This window comes from Mustelus asterias, chromosome 30, assembly GCF_964213995.1.
Source record: "Mustelus asterias chromosome 30, sMusAst1.hap1.1, whole genome shotgun sequence".
In the NCBI taxonomy this organism is placed as follows: domain Eukaryota; kingdom Metazoa; phylum Chordata; class Chondrichthyes; order Carcharhiniformes; family Triakidae; genus Mustelus; species Mustelus asterias.
In genome coordinates this window covers 20,306,709-20,320,692 of record NC_135830.1, presented here as the reverse complement: position 1 = coordinate 20,320,692, position 13,984 = coordinate 20,306,709, and the positions used below count along the sequence as shown (strand labels likewise).

The 13,984-nt window shown below is 50.9% G+C and overlaps 1 protein-coding gene across 1 annotated transcript in view; it reads right to left on the bottom strand.

Moving 5' to 3' along the window:
- The window catches only part of LOC144480838 (ER membrane protein complex subunit 4-like), a 30,821-nt gene extending 17,235 nt beyond the window's left edge, over positions 1-13,586 (bottom strand). Inside the window, exons 1-3 of the mRNA XM_078200459.1 lie at positions 13,352-13,586; positions 11,453-11,564; positions 11,082-11,235 (exon numbers count right to left, since the gene is read on the bottom strand). Coding sequence (XP_078056585.1) covers positions 11,082-11,235; positions 11,453-11,564; positions 13,352-13,440 — 355 coding nt within the window. The 5' untranslated portion in view covers positions 13,441-13,586. The remainder of the gene's footprint in view (positions 1-11,081; positions 11,236-11,452; positions 11,565-13,351) is intronic.
- Between the last annotated feature and the right edge of the window lie 398 nt (positions 13,587-13,984).

Here is a 13,984-nt window from a genome sequence, read left to right as displayed (position 1 = left end):
GGAGATATCTGAACACTGATATTAGTCCCCTCTCTCTCTCAGGGAGATATCTGTCCACTGACTGGTATCTCTCAGTCCCCTCTCTCTCTCAGAGACTGATATCTGTACACTGACTGGTGTCTCTCAGTCCCCTCTCTCTCTCTCTCAGGAAGGTATCTGTACACTGACTGGTGTCTCTCAGTCCTCTCTCTCTGAGGGAGATATCTGTACACTAACTGATGTCTCAGTCCCCTCTCTCTCTCTCTCTCAGGGAGATATCAGTACACTGACTGGTGTCTCAGTCCCCTCTCTCTCTCAGGGAGATATCTGTACACTGACTGGTGTTTCTCAGTCCCCTCTCTCTCTCTGAGGGAAAACTACCTTGAATTCAGACAGTGGTCGGGGACCAGAGGGTGTGGCTGCGAGTGAGGCAGGTAGAGGGATCCAGGGAGTAGTGTTACCGGAGCCTCAGTCCCTGAACCTGTCCAACAGGTTCGAGATTCCTGCTACCTGTGTGGACGAGAACAGGGAATGCAGGGAGGATGAGCAAACTGACCACAGCACCGTGGTACAGGGAGCCATTCAAGTGGGGGGGGAGGGGGGGGGGGGGAAAGAAATGTAGTGGTAATTGGGGAGAGTATAGTTAGGGGCATTGACACTGTTCTCTGTGACCAGGATCGAGAATCCCGAAGGTTGTATTGCCTGCCTGGGTGCTCGGGTTCAGGATATCTCATCTGGGCTGCAGAGGAACGAGGAGTGGGAGGGTAAAAATCCAGTTGTCGTGGTCCACATAGGTGCCAACGACAGAGGAAGAACAGGAACTGAGGTTCTGCTCAGGGAATATGAAAAGCTCGGAGCTAAATTGAAAAGCAGAACAAAAAAGATAATAATCTCTGGATTACTGCCTGAGCCACGAGCGAATTGGCACAGGGTCAATAAGATTAAGGAGGTAAATGAGTGGCTCAAAGATTGGTGTGGGAGGAATGGGTTTGAATTCATGGGACATTGGCACCAGTATTGGGGAAGAGGGGACCTGTTCCGATGGGATGGTCTTCGTCTGAATCGTGCTGGGACCAGAGTCCTGGCGAATCGTATAACCAGGGCTGTAGATGGGGCTTTAAACTAAATAGTTGCGGGGGGAGGGTTCAGTGGTATGGAGAATTAGAAAATCAAAGGTAAAGGAGAGGGTAGGAGTGCAGGTTAATGATGAGGACTTTCAACTAGTTAAAGGAGCCGAGGGCTCAGGAGAGGTTAGTAAAGTTTCCAGACCACGTAATAGAGCAGAGAGTATAGAAGGTGGCAGGAATCTAACCTCAGGCAGAGCAAAAAAGCATGAGAAGGGAAGGTGGTCAACACAGTGCAAGGAGATGGTCTGGGGAAGAATAACCAGTCTGTGACAGGAAGGGACAGAGCGTGCAAACAAAGGAATGCACTAACAAATCGGGTCCAGGTAAGAAAGACTAACATAAAGACACTTTACCTGAATGCACGTAGCATTCGAAACAAAGTGAATGAGTTGACGGCACAAATCAGTACAAATGGGTATGATCTGGTGGCCATTACAGAAACGTGGTTGCAGGGTGACCAGGACTGGGAACTAAATATCCTGGGGTATCAGACAATTCGGAAGGATAGACAGGAAGGAAAAGGAGGTGGGGTAGCTCTGTTAATTGAGGATAACATCAGGGCGGTAGTGAGAGACGATATAGGCTCTAAGGAGCAAAATGTGGAATCAATGTGGGTGGAGATAAGGAATAGTAGGGGGAAAAAGTCACTGGTGGGTGTGGTCTATAGGCCCCCAAATAATAACTTCAAGGTGGGGCGGGCTATAAACAAACAAATAACAGATGCATGTACAAATGGAACAGCAATAATCATGGGGGATTTTAACCTCCATATTGATTGGTCAACTCAAGTCGGACGCGGTGGACTTGAGGAAGAGTTCTCAGAATGCTGTCGGGATAGTTTCCTCGAACAGTATGTTACAGAACCTACGAGGGAGCGAGCTATCCTGGATCTGGTCCTGTGGAACGAGGCAGGTAAAATAAATGATCTCCTTGTGAGGGATCCTCTTGGAATGAGTGATCACAATATGGTTGAATTTCTAATACAGATCATAGAAACCCTACAGTACAGAAGGAGGCCATTCGGCCCATCGAGTCTGCACCGACCACAATCCCACCCAGGCCCTACCCCCACATATTTACCCGCTAATCCCTCTAACCTACGCATCCCAGGACTCTAAGGGGCAATTTTTAACCTGACCAATCAACCTAACCCGCACATCTTTGGACTGTGGGAGGAAACCGGAGCACCCAGAGGAAACCCACGCAGACACGAGGAGAATGTGCAAACTCCACACAGACAGCGACACAAGCCGGGAATCGAACCCAGGTCCCTGGAGCTGTAAAGCAGCAGTGCTAACCACTGCGCTACCGTGCCGCCCCGTGATGGAGGGTGAGAAAGTAGGGTCCCAAACCAGTGTCCTCTGCTTGAACAAGGGGGATTACAATAGGATGAGGACGGAGTTGGCTAATGTAGACTGGGAACACAGACTAATTGGTGGGACAGTTGAGGAACAGTGGAGGGTTTTTAAGGAGATTTTTCTCAGTACTCAGCAAAAATATATTCCAGTGAAAAAGAAGGAATGTAAGAAAAGGGATAACCAGCCGTGGATAAACAAGGAGATAAAGGAGAGTATCAAATTAAAAACCAATGCATACAGAGTGGCCAAAATTAGTGGGGAACTAGAGGATTGGGAAGGCTTTAAAAAGCAACAAAGAACGACTAAGAAAGCAATAAAGAAAGGAAAGATAGAGTAGGAAAGTAAACTAGCACAAAATATAAAAACTGATAGTAAGAGTTTTTACAAATATATAAAAAGGAAAAGAGTAGCTAAAGTAAATGTTGGTCCCTTAGAAGATGAGAAGGGGGATTTAATAATGGGAAACGAGGAAATGGCCGAGGCCTTAAACAAGTTTTTTGTGTCGGTCTTCACAGTGGAGGACACTAATAGCTTACCAATAATTGACGGTCATGGGACTGTAGGGGGTGAGGACCTTAAAACGATCACTATTACTAAAGAGGTAGTGCTGGGTAGGCTAATGGGACTAAAAGGTAGACAAGTCCCCTGGTCCGGATGGAATGCATCCCAGGGTACTAAAAGAAACGGCAGAAGAGCAAATGTTGTAATCTATCAAAATTCACTGGACTCTGGGGAGGTGCCAGCTGATTGGAAAACAGCTAATGTAACGCCACTGTTTAAAAAAAGGAGGCAGACTCAAGGCGGGTAACTACAGGCCGGTTAGCTTAACATCCGTAGTTGGGAAAATGCTGGAATCTATCATAAGGCGACACGGTAGCACAGTGGTTAGCACTGCTGCTTCACAGCTCCAGGGACCTGGGTTCGATTCCCGGCTTGGCTCACTGTCTGTGTGGAGTTTGCACATTCTCCTCGTGTCTGCGTGGGTTTCCTCCGGGTGCTCCGGCTTCCTCCCACACTCCAAAGATGTGCGGGTTAGGTTGATTGGCCAGGTTAAAATTGCCCCTTAGTGTCCTGGGATGTGTAGGTTAGAGGGATTAGCGGGTAAAATATGTAGGGATATGGGGGTAGGGCCTGGGTGGGATTGTGGTCGGTGCAGACTCGATGGGCCGAATGGCCTCTTTCTGCACTGTAGGGTTTCTAAGATTTCTATGATAAAGGAAGAAATAGCAGGGCACCTGGATAAGAATGGTTCAATCAAGGAGACGCAGCATGGATTCAGGAAGGGAAAGTCATGTTTGACTAATTTACTGGAGTTTTCTGAGGAGGTGACGAGTGCGGTTGACAGGGGGGAACCGGTGGATGTGGTGTATTTGGATTTTCAGAAGGCTTTCGATAAGGTGCGTCACAAAAGGTTACTGCAAAAGATAAAGGTGCACGGAGTTGGGGGTAAAGTGTTAGCGTGGATTGAGGATTGGCGATCTAACAGGAAGCAGAGAGTAGGTATAAATGGGTGCTTTTCTGGTTGGCAATCAGTGACTAGTGGCGTGCCGCAGGGATCGGTGCTGGGGCCTCAACTATTTACCATGTACATAGACGATCTGGAGGAGGGGACCGAGTGTAGGGTAACAAAGTTTGCGGATGACACAAAGATGAGTGGGAAAGTGAATGGCGTGGAGGATGCGGAAAGTCTGCAGAGAGATTTGGATAGGTTAAGTGAGTGGGCGAGGATCTGGCAGATGGAGTATAACGTTGGTAAGTGTGAGGTTATCCACTTTGGAAGGAATAATAGTAAAATGGACTATTATTTAAATGGTGAAAAATTACAACATGCTGCTGTGCAGAGGGACCTGGGGGTCCTTGTGCATGAATCACAAAAACTCAGTTTGCAGGTGCAGCAGGTAATCAAGGCGGCAAATGGAATGTTGGCCTTTATCGCGAAGGGGATGGAGTATAAAAGCAGGGAGGTCATGCTGCAACTGTACAGGGTACTGGTGAGGCCGCACCTAGAGTACTGTGTACAGTATTGGTCCCCTTATTTGCGGAAGGATATATTGGCTTTGGAGGGGGTGCAGAGAAGGTTCACTGGGTTGATTCCGGAGATGAGGGGGTTAGCTCATGAGGAGAGATTGAGTAGACTGGGCCTGTACTCATTGGAGTTTAGAAGGTTGAGGGGAGATCTTATAGAGACATATAAGATAATGAAGGGGCTGGATAGGGTAGAAGCAGCGAGGTTATTTCCACTTACAATGGAAACAAGAACTAGGGGGCATAGCCTCAAAATACAGGGGAGTCAATTTAGAACAGAGTTGAGGAGGAACTTCTTCTCCCAGAGGGTAGTGAATCTTTGGAATTCTCTGCCCAATGAAGCGGTGGAGGCTACCTCATTAAATGTCACAGATAGGTTTTTAGCCAATAAGGGAATTAAGAGTTATAGGGATCAGGCGGGTAAGTGGAACTGAACCCACTATCAGATCAGCCATGATCTTATTGAATGGCAGAGCAGGCTTGAGGGGCCAGATGGCCTACTCCTGCTTCTATTTCTTATGTTCTTATATCTGTACACTGACTGGTGTCTCTCAGTCCCCTCTCTCTCAGGGAGATATCTGTACACTGACTGGTGTCTCTCAGTCCCCTCTCTCTCAGGGAGATATCTGTACACTGACTGGTGTCTCTCAGTCCTCTCTCTCTCAGGGAGATATCTGTACACTGACTGGTGTCTCTCAGTCCTCTCTCTCTCTCAGGGAGATATCTGTACACTGACTGGTGTCTCTCAGTCCCCTCTCTCTCTCAGGGAGATATCTGCACACTGACTGGTGTCTCTCAGTCCCCCCTCTCTCAGGGAGATATCTGTACACTGACTGGTGTCTCTCAGTCCTCTCTCTCTCTCAGGGAGATATCTGTACACTGACTGGTGTCTCTCAGACCCCTCTCTCTCTCAGGGAGATATCTGTACACTGACTGGTGTCTCTCAGACCCCTCTCTCTCTCAGGGAGATATCTGTACACTGACTGGTGTCTCTCAGTCCTCTCTCTCTCTCAGGGAGATATCTGTACACTGACTGGTGTCTCTCAGTCCCCTCTCTCTCTCAGGGAGATATCTGTACACTGACTGGTGTCTCTCAGTCCCCCCTCTATCTCTCAGGGAGATATCAGTACACTGACTGGTGTCTCTCAGACCCCTCTCTGTCTCTCAGGGAGATATCTAAACACTGACTGGTGTCTCTCAGACCCCTCTCTGTCTCTCAGGGTGATATCTAAACACTGACTGGTGTCTCTCAGTCCCCTCTCTCTCTCAGGGAGATATCTGTACACTGACTGGTGTCTCTCAGTCCCCTCTCTCTCTCAGGGAGATATCTGTACACTGGCTGGTGTCTCTCAGTCCCCTCTCTCTCTCAGGGAGATATCTGTATACTGACTAGTGTCTCTCAGTCCCCCCTCTCTCTCTCTGAGATATCTGTACACTGACTGGTGTCTCTCAGTCCCCTCTCTCTCTCAGGGAGATATCTATACACTGACTGGTGTCTCTCAGTCCCCTCTCTCTCTCAGGGAGATATCTGTACACTGCCTGGTGTCTCTCAGTCCCCTCTCTCTCTCAGGGAGATATCTGTCCACTGGCTGGTGTCTCTCAGTCCCCTCTCTCTCTCAGGGAGATATCTGTACACTGACTGGTGTCTCTCAGTCCCCCCTCTCTCAGGGAGATATCTGTACACTGACTGGTGTCTCTCAGTCCTCTCTCTCTCTCAGGGAGATATCTGTACACTGACTGGTGTCTCTCAGACCCCTCTCTCTCTCAGGGAGATATCTGTACACTGACTGGTGTCTCTCAGACCACTCTCTCTCTCAGGGAGATATCTGTACACTGACTGGTGTCTCTCAGTCCTCTCTCTCTCTCAGGGAGATATCTGTACACTGACTGGTGTCTCTCAGTCCCCTCTCTCTCTCAGGGAGATATCTGTACACTGACTGGTGTCTCTCAGTCCCCCCTCTATCTCTCAGGGAGATAAGGGAACAGGGACAGCCCGGGAAATTACCGACCGGTGAGTCTAACCTCAGTGGTTGGTAAGTTGATGGAGAGGATCCTGAGAGACAGGATTTATGATCATCTAGAGAAGTTTAGTATGATCAAAAGTAGTCAGCACGGCTTTGTCAGGGGCAGGTCGTGCCTTACGAGCCTGGTTGAGTTCTTTGAAAATGTGACCAAGCACATTGACGAAGGAAGAGCGGTGGATGTGGTCTATATGGACTTCAGCAAAGCGTTCGATAAGGTCCCCCATGCAAGACTTCTTGAGAAAGTGAGAGGGCATGGGATCCAAGGGGCTGTTGCCTTGTGGATCCAGAACTGGCTTGCCTGCAGAAGGCAGAGAGTGGCTGTGGAGGGGTCTTTCTCTGCATGGAGGTCAGTGACCAGTGGAGTGCCCCAGGGATCTGTTCTGGGACCCTTGCTGTTTGTCATTTTCATAAATGACCTGGATGAGGAAGTGGAGGGATGGGTTGGTAAGTTTGCTGACGACACCAAGGTAGGTGGTGTTGTGGATAGTTTGGAGGGATGTCAGAAGTTGCAGCGAGACATAGATAGAATGCAAGACTGGGCGGAGAAGTGGCAGATGGACTTCAACCCAGATAAGTGTGTAGTGATCCATTTTGGCAGATCCAATGGGATGGAGCAGCAGTATAAAATGAAGGGTACCATTCTTAGCAGTGTAGAGGATCAGAAGGACCTTGGGGTCCGGGTCCATAGGACTCTTAAATCGGCCTCGCAGGTGGAGGATGCGGTCAAGAAGGCGTTCGGCGTACTGGCCTTCATTAATCGAGGGATTGAGTTTAGGAGTCGGGAGATAATGCTGCAGCTTTATAGGACCCTGGTTAGACCCCACTTGGAGTACTGCGCGCAGTTCTGGTCACCTCATTACAGGAAAGATGTTGAAGCCATTGAAAGGGTGCAGAGGAGATTTACAAGGATGTTGCCTGGATTGGGGGGCATGCCTTATGAGGATAGGTTGAGGGAGCTTGGTCTCTTCTCCCTGGAGAGACGAAGGATGAGAGGTGACCTGATAGAGGTTTACAAGATGTTGAGGGGTCTGGATAGGGTGGACTCTCAGAGGCTATTTCCAAGGGCTGAAATGGTTGCTACGAGAGGACACAGGTTTAAGGTGCTGGGGGGTAGGTACAGGGGAGATGTCAGGGGTAAGTTTTTCACTCAGAGGGTGGTGGGTGAGTGGAATCGGCTGACGTCGGTGGTGGTGGAGGCAAACTCGTTGGGGTCTTTTAAGAGACTTCTGGATGAGTACATGGGATTTAATGGGATTGAGGGCTATAGATAGGCCTAGAGGTGGGGATGTGATCGGCGCAACTTGTGGGCCGAAGGGCCTGTTTGTGCTGTGGCTTTCTATGTTCTATGTTCTATGTTCTATATCAGTACACTGACTGGTGTCTCTCAGACCCCTCTCTGTCTCTCAGGGAGATATCTAAACACTGACTGGTGTCTCTCAGACCCCTCTCTGTCTCTCAGGGTGATATCTAAACACTGACTGGTGTCTCTCAGTCCCCTCTCTCTCTCAGGGAGATATCTGTACACTGACTGGTGTCTCTCAGTCCCCTCTCTCTCTCAAGGAGATATCTGTACACTGCCTGGTGTCTCTCAGTCCCCTCTCTCTCTCAGGGAGATATCTGTACACTGGCTGGTGTCTCTCAGTCCCCTCTCTCTCTCAGGGAGATATCTGTATACTGACTAGTGTCTCTCAGTCCCCCCTCTCTCTCTCTGAGATATCTGTACACTGACTGGTGTCTCTCAGTCCCCTCTCTAAGGGAGATATCTGTACACTGACTGGTGTCTCTCAGTCCCCTCTCTCTCTCAGGGAGATATCTGTACACTGCCTGGTGTCTCTCAGTCCCCTCTCTCTCTCAGGGAGATATCTGTACACTGGCTGGTGTCTCTCAGTCCCCTCTCTCTCTCAGGGAGATATCTGTACACTGACTGGTGTCTCTCAGTCCCCTCTCTCTCTCAGGGAGATATCTGTACACTGGCTGGTGTCTCTCAGTCCTCTCTCTCTCAGGGAGATATCTGTACACTGTCTGGTGTCTCTCAGTCCCCCCCTCTCTCAGGGAGGTGTCTGTACACAGACTGGTATCTCTCAGACCCCTCTCTCTCTCTCTCAGGGAGATATCTGTACACTGACCACTGTCTCTCAGTCCTCTCTAAGGAAGATATCTGTACACTGACTGGTGTCTCTCAGTCCCCTCTCTCTCTCTCAGGGAGATATCTGTACACTGCCTGGTGTCTCTCAGTCCCCTCTCTCTCTCAGGGAGATATCTGTACACTGACTGGTGTCTCTCAGTCCCCTCTCTCTCTCTCAGGGAGATATCTGTACACTGCCTGGTGTCTCTCAGTCCCCTCTCTCTCTCAGGGAGATATCTGTACACTGCCTGGTGTCTCTCAGTCCCCTCTCTCTCTCAGGGAGATATCTGTACACTGCCTGGTGTCTCTCAGTCCCCCCTCTATCTCTCAGGGAGATATCAGTACACTGACTGGTGTCTCTCAGACCCCTCTCTCTCTCTCAGGGAGATATCTGTACACTGACTGGTGTCTCTCAGTCCCCCCTCTCTCTCTCAGGGAGATATCTGTACACTGACTGGTGTCTCTCAGACCCCTCTCTCTCTCAGGGAGATATCTGTACACTGACTGGTGTCTCTCAGTCCCCTCTCTCTCAGGGAGATATCAGTACACTGACTGGTGTCTCTCAGTCCCCTCTCTCTCTCAGGGAGATATCTGTACACTGACTGGTGTCTCTCAGTCCCCCCTCTATCTCTCAGGGAGATATCAGTACACTGACTGGTGTCTCTCAGACCCCTCTCTGTCTCTCAGGGTGATATCTAAACACTGACTGGTGTCTCTCAGTCCCCTCTCTCAGGGAGATATCTGTACACTGACTGGTGTCTCTCAGTCCCCTCTCTCTCTCAGGGAGATATCTGTACACTGCCTGGTGTCTCTCAGTCCCCTCTCTCTCTCAGGGAGATATCTGTACACTGGCTGGTGTCTCTCAGTCCCCTCTCTCTCTCAGGGAGATATCTGTACACTGACTAGTGTCTCTCAGTCCCCCCTCTCTCTCTCGGAGATATCTGTACACTGACTGGTGTCTCTCAGTCCCCCCTCTATCTCTCAGGGAGATATCAGTACACTGACTGGTGTCTCTCAGACCCCTCTCTGTCTCTCAGGGAGATATCTAAACACTGACTGGTGTCTCTCAGACCCCTCTCTGTCTCTCAGGGAGATATCTAAACACTGACTGGTGTCTCTCAGACCCCTCTCTGTCTCTCAGGGTGATATCTAAACACTGACTGGTGTCTCTCAGTCCCCTCTCTCTCTCAGGGAGATATCTGTACACTGACTGGTGTCTCTCAGTCCCCTCTCTCTCTCAGGGAGATATCTGTACACTGGCTGGTGTCTCTCAGTCCTCTCTCTCTCAGGGAGATATCTGTACACTGTCTGGTGTCTCTCAGTCCCCCCCTCTCTCAGGGAGGTGTCTGTACACAGACTGGTATCTCTCAGACCCCTCTCTCTCTCTCTCAGGGAGATATCTGTACACTGACTGCTGTCTCTCAGTCCTCTCTAAGGAAGATATCTGTACACTGACTGGTGTCTCTCAGTCCCCTCTCTCTCTCAGGGAGATATCTGTACACTGCCTGGTGTCTCTCAGTCCCCTCTCTCTCTCAGGGAGATATCTGTACACTGCCTGGTGTCTCTCAGTCCCCTCTCTCTCTCAGGGAGATATCTGTACACTGACTGGTGTCTCTCAGACCCCTCTCTGTCTCTCAGGGAGATATCAGTACACTGACTGGTGTCTCTCAGACCCCTCTCTCTCTCTCAGGGAGATATCTGTACACTGACTGGTGTCTCTCAGTCCCCTCTCTGTCTCTCAGGGAGATATCAGTACACTGACTGGTGTCTCTCAGACCCCTCTCTCTCTCTCAGGGAGATATCTGTACACTGACTGGTGTCTCTCAGTCCCCCCTCTCTCTCTCAGGGAGATATCTGTACACCGACTGATGTCTCTCAGTACCCGCCCTCTCTCAGGAAGATATCTGTACACTGACTGGTGTCTCTCAGTCCCCCCTCTATCTCTCAGGGAGATATCAGTACACTGACTGGTGTCTCTCAGACCCCTCTCTCTCTCTCAGGAAGATATCTGTACACTGACTGGTGTCTCTCAGTCCCCCCTCTATCTCTCAGGGAGATATCAGTACACTGACTGGTGTCTCTCAGACCCCTCTCTCTCTCTCAGGGAGATATCTGTACACTGACTGGTGTCTCTCAGTCCCCCCTCTCTCTCTCAGGGAGATATCTGTGCACCGACTGATGTCTCTCAGTACCCGCCCTCTCTCAGGAAGATATCTGTACACTGACTGGTGTCTCTCAGTACCCGCCCTCTCTCAGGAAGATATCTGTATACTGATTGGTGTCTCCCAGTCTCCTGCTCCTCAGAGCACCTAAGCGACAGGCTAAAAAATATACAGGATTTAGAAATTAATAACACGATAAGCTGGGATAAGGGAAGGTACACAGGAGGCTTGTGCCTCGAACTGATGCAGGTTCAGAGCTGCAGATTCATTACAGTACTCACTTGTTGACATGGACATCAGTGCCTGTATGGGTCTCCAGGCCATCATGCAGACCATCATGATAGGGAAGATGGAGATGGTGTTGCCAGCCATGTACATGATGAACAGATTCATGGGCACTTGTTTCAGTGGGCCCAAAGCAATGTCCCAGCAGCGCTGAAACAGAAAGCAAACACAGGGTCAGTAACAGACAGCAAGAAAGGGGAGGTGTTGTCAGATACAGACCTTAACCCCAGGCCTGGAAGCAAGGATGACCTTTAACACCATCGCAAAGCTCTTGCACCACATGGGGTGCTGAGGTTCACAGAGGCAGTTCACCAGCGTGGGCAAAACAATCCCGCGCGCGCCGAGGACACATTCAAATCCAACTTACTTTCTCAACCAGAATCCGGTCCGTTTCTTGGACGCTGGTGTCCGGGAGCTGTTTTTCCGAATACCCAACAGGGTACATGGAGTCTCCCTGGCCGCATTGTCGATCACGGCCCCTGCGAAAGAGACGAACACAAATTGGTCAATTTAGTGAGCCTTTAAGGCCCCCTTTCAAAGAGGGGAGTCTCTCTGTCAGGGACCCCCTTTCAAAGCGGGAGTCTCTCCGTCAGGGACCCCTTTCAAAGAGGGAGTCTCTCCGTCGGGACCCCTTTCAAAGAGGGAGTCTCTCCGTCAGGGACCCCTTTCAAAGAGGGAGTCTCTCTGTCAGGGAATCCCTTTTAAAGAGGGAGTCTCTCTGTCAGGGAATCCCTTTTAAAGAGGGAGTCTCTCTGTCGGGGAATCCCTTTTAAAGAGGGAGTCTCTCTGTCAGGGACCCCTTTTAAAGAAGGAGTCTCTCTGTCAGGGAATCCCTTTTAAAGAGGGAGTCTCTCTGTCAGGGAATCCCTTTTAAAGAGGGAGCTTCTCCGTCAGGGAATCCCTTTTAAAGAGGGAGTCTCTCCGTCAGGGAATCCCTTTGAAAGAGGAAGTCTCTCTGTCAGGGACCCCTTTTAAAGAGGGAGTCTCTCTGTCAGGGAATCCCTTTTAAAGAGGGAGCTTCTCTGTCAGGGAATCCCTTTTAAAGAGGGAGTCTCTCCGTCAGGGAATCCCTTTCAAAGAGGAAGTCTCTCCGTCAGGGACCCCTTTTAAAGAGGGACTCTCTCTGTCAGGGAATCCCTTTTAAAGAGGAAGTCTCTCCGTCAGGGACCCCTTTTAAAGAGGGAGTCTCTCCGTCAGGGAATCCCTTTTAAAGAGGGAGTCTCTCCCTCAGGGAATCCCTTTTAAAGAGGGACTCTCTCTGTCAGGGAATCCCTTTTAAAGAGGGAGTCTCTCCGTCAGGGACCCATTTTAAAGAGGGACTCTCTCTGTCAGGGAATCCCTTTTAAAGAGGGAGTCTCTCCGTCAGGGACCCATTTTAAAGAGGGACTCTCTCTGTCAGGGAATCCCTTTTAAAGAGGGAGTCTCTCTGTCAGGGAATCCCTTTTAAAGAGGGAGTCTCTCTGTCAGGGACCCCTTTTAAAGAGGGAGTCTCTCCGTCAGTGAACCCCTTTTAAAGAGGGAGTCTCTCTGTCAGGGAATCCCTTTTAAAGAGGGAGTCTCTCTGTCAGGGACCCCTTTTAAAGAGGGAGTCTCTCCGTCAGTGAACCCCTTTTAAAGAGGGAGTCTCTCCGTCAGTGAACCCCTTTTAAAGAGGGAGTCTCTCTGTCAGGGAATCCCTTTTAAAGGAGGGAATCTCTCCATCAGAGACACCAATATCGCCTGCACCATCCAGACCAAGGGCAAACTAATGCCACAAAGGACGCACAAAGATTTTGCATCTTCTTGCCGGTAGGGTGCCAACCATACACCCAAACCCCCAGCCCAATCCTTCGTTAAGAGGAAGGGGGGGGTCAATCCAAGTGACCCCAGGATGAACGCGGGGCAGCATCAACTCCAGGGAGAGATCCAGGGTCCCACAGTTCCAGCGCCCGGCCATGGAAACCATCCCTCCAACCATTCACCACCACCATCGCACGGTTGGCGCCCCCGGTCGGTGTGTGTGGGCTGCAACCAAGATGGCACCTCAGGGTCACGACCCCGGGGGGAAAAGATGCCAAGTGCGGTTTGAGTGCTTTGTGGGGGATTTGAGGGGCTGCTTTGTGCTGAGGGGGGGACAACGTGGGGAAGAGGGGGTGAAAGGGGAGAGAGAAAAACCCGGGGTTGGGGAAGTTTCGGGTGGGTGTGGTGGCCTGCCCGGGGGTCAGGCGGGCTAAGCCCCGGCTTGTCTGCTACTCGAGTCCCCCGGCTCCCCGCGCGGCCTCCGCACCTGCTGCTGCCGCCGCCGCCGCCCACGTTGAGCTCGAGGGCCCACTTGTGCCGGCGCGCGCGGTTGGCAAGCGCCGCCCCCGCTGCCATGGCAACGCCGACCACCGTTAACGGTCGCCCTCCTTTTCAAATCCGAGGTTCCCGACACACCCCCCCCCTCTCGCGCCGCCCGCGCGCCGGCCGAACAGACTCCGCGGCAATCCGCGCACGCGCACTGGCCGCCGTCCCAGGCGCCCGCCCACCCGCCGTAATGCGCATGCGTACTCGCTGCAGTCCCAGCTCATCATAGAAATAGAAGCCCTACAGTGCAGAAGGAGGCCATTTGGCCCATCGAGTCTGCACCGACCACAATCCCACCCAGGCCCTATCCCCATATCCCTACACATTTACCCACTAATCCCTCTAACCTACGCATCTCAGGACACTAAGGGGCAATTTTAGCACGGCCAATCAACCTAACCCGCACATCTTTGGACTGTGGGAGGAAACCGGAGCACCCGGAGGAAACCCACGCAGACACGAGGAGAATGTGCAAACTCCACACAGACAGTGACCCCGAGCCGGGAATCGAACCCGGGTCCCTGGAGCTGTGAAGCAGCAGTGCTAACCTACTGTGCTACCATGCCGCCCTTGA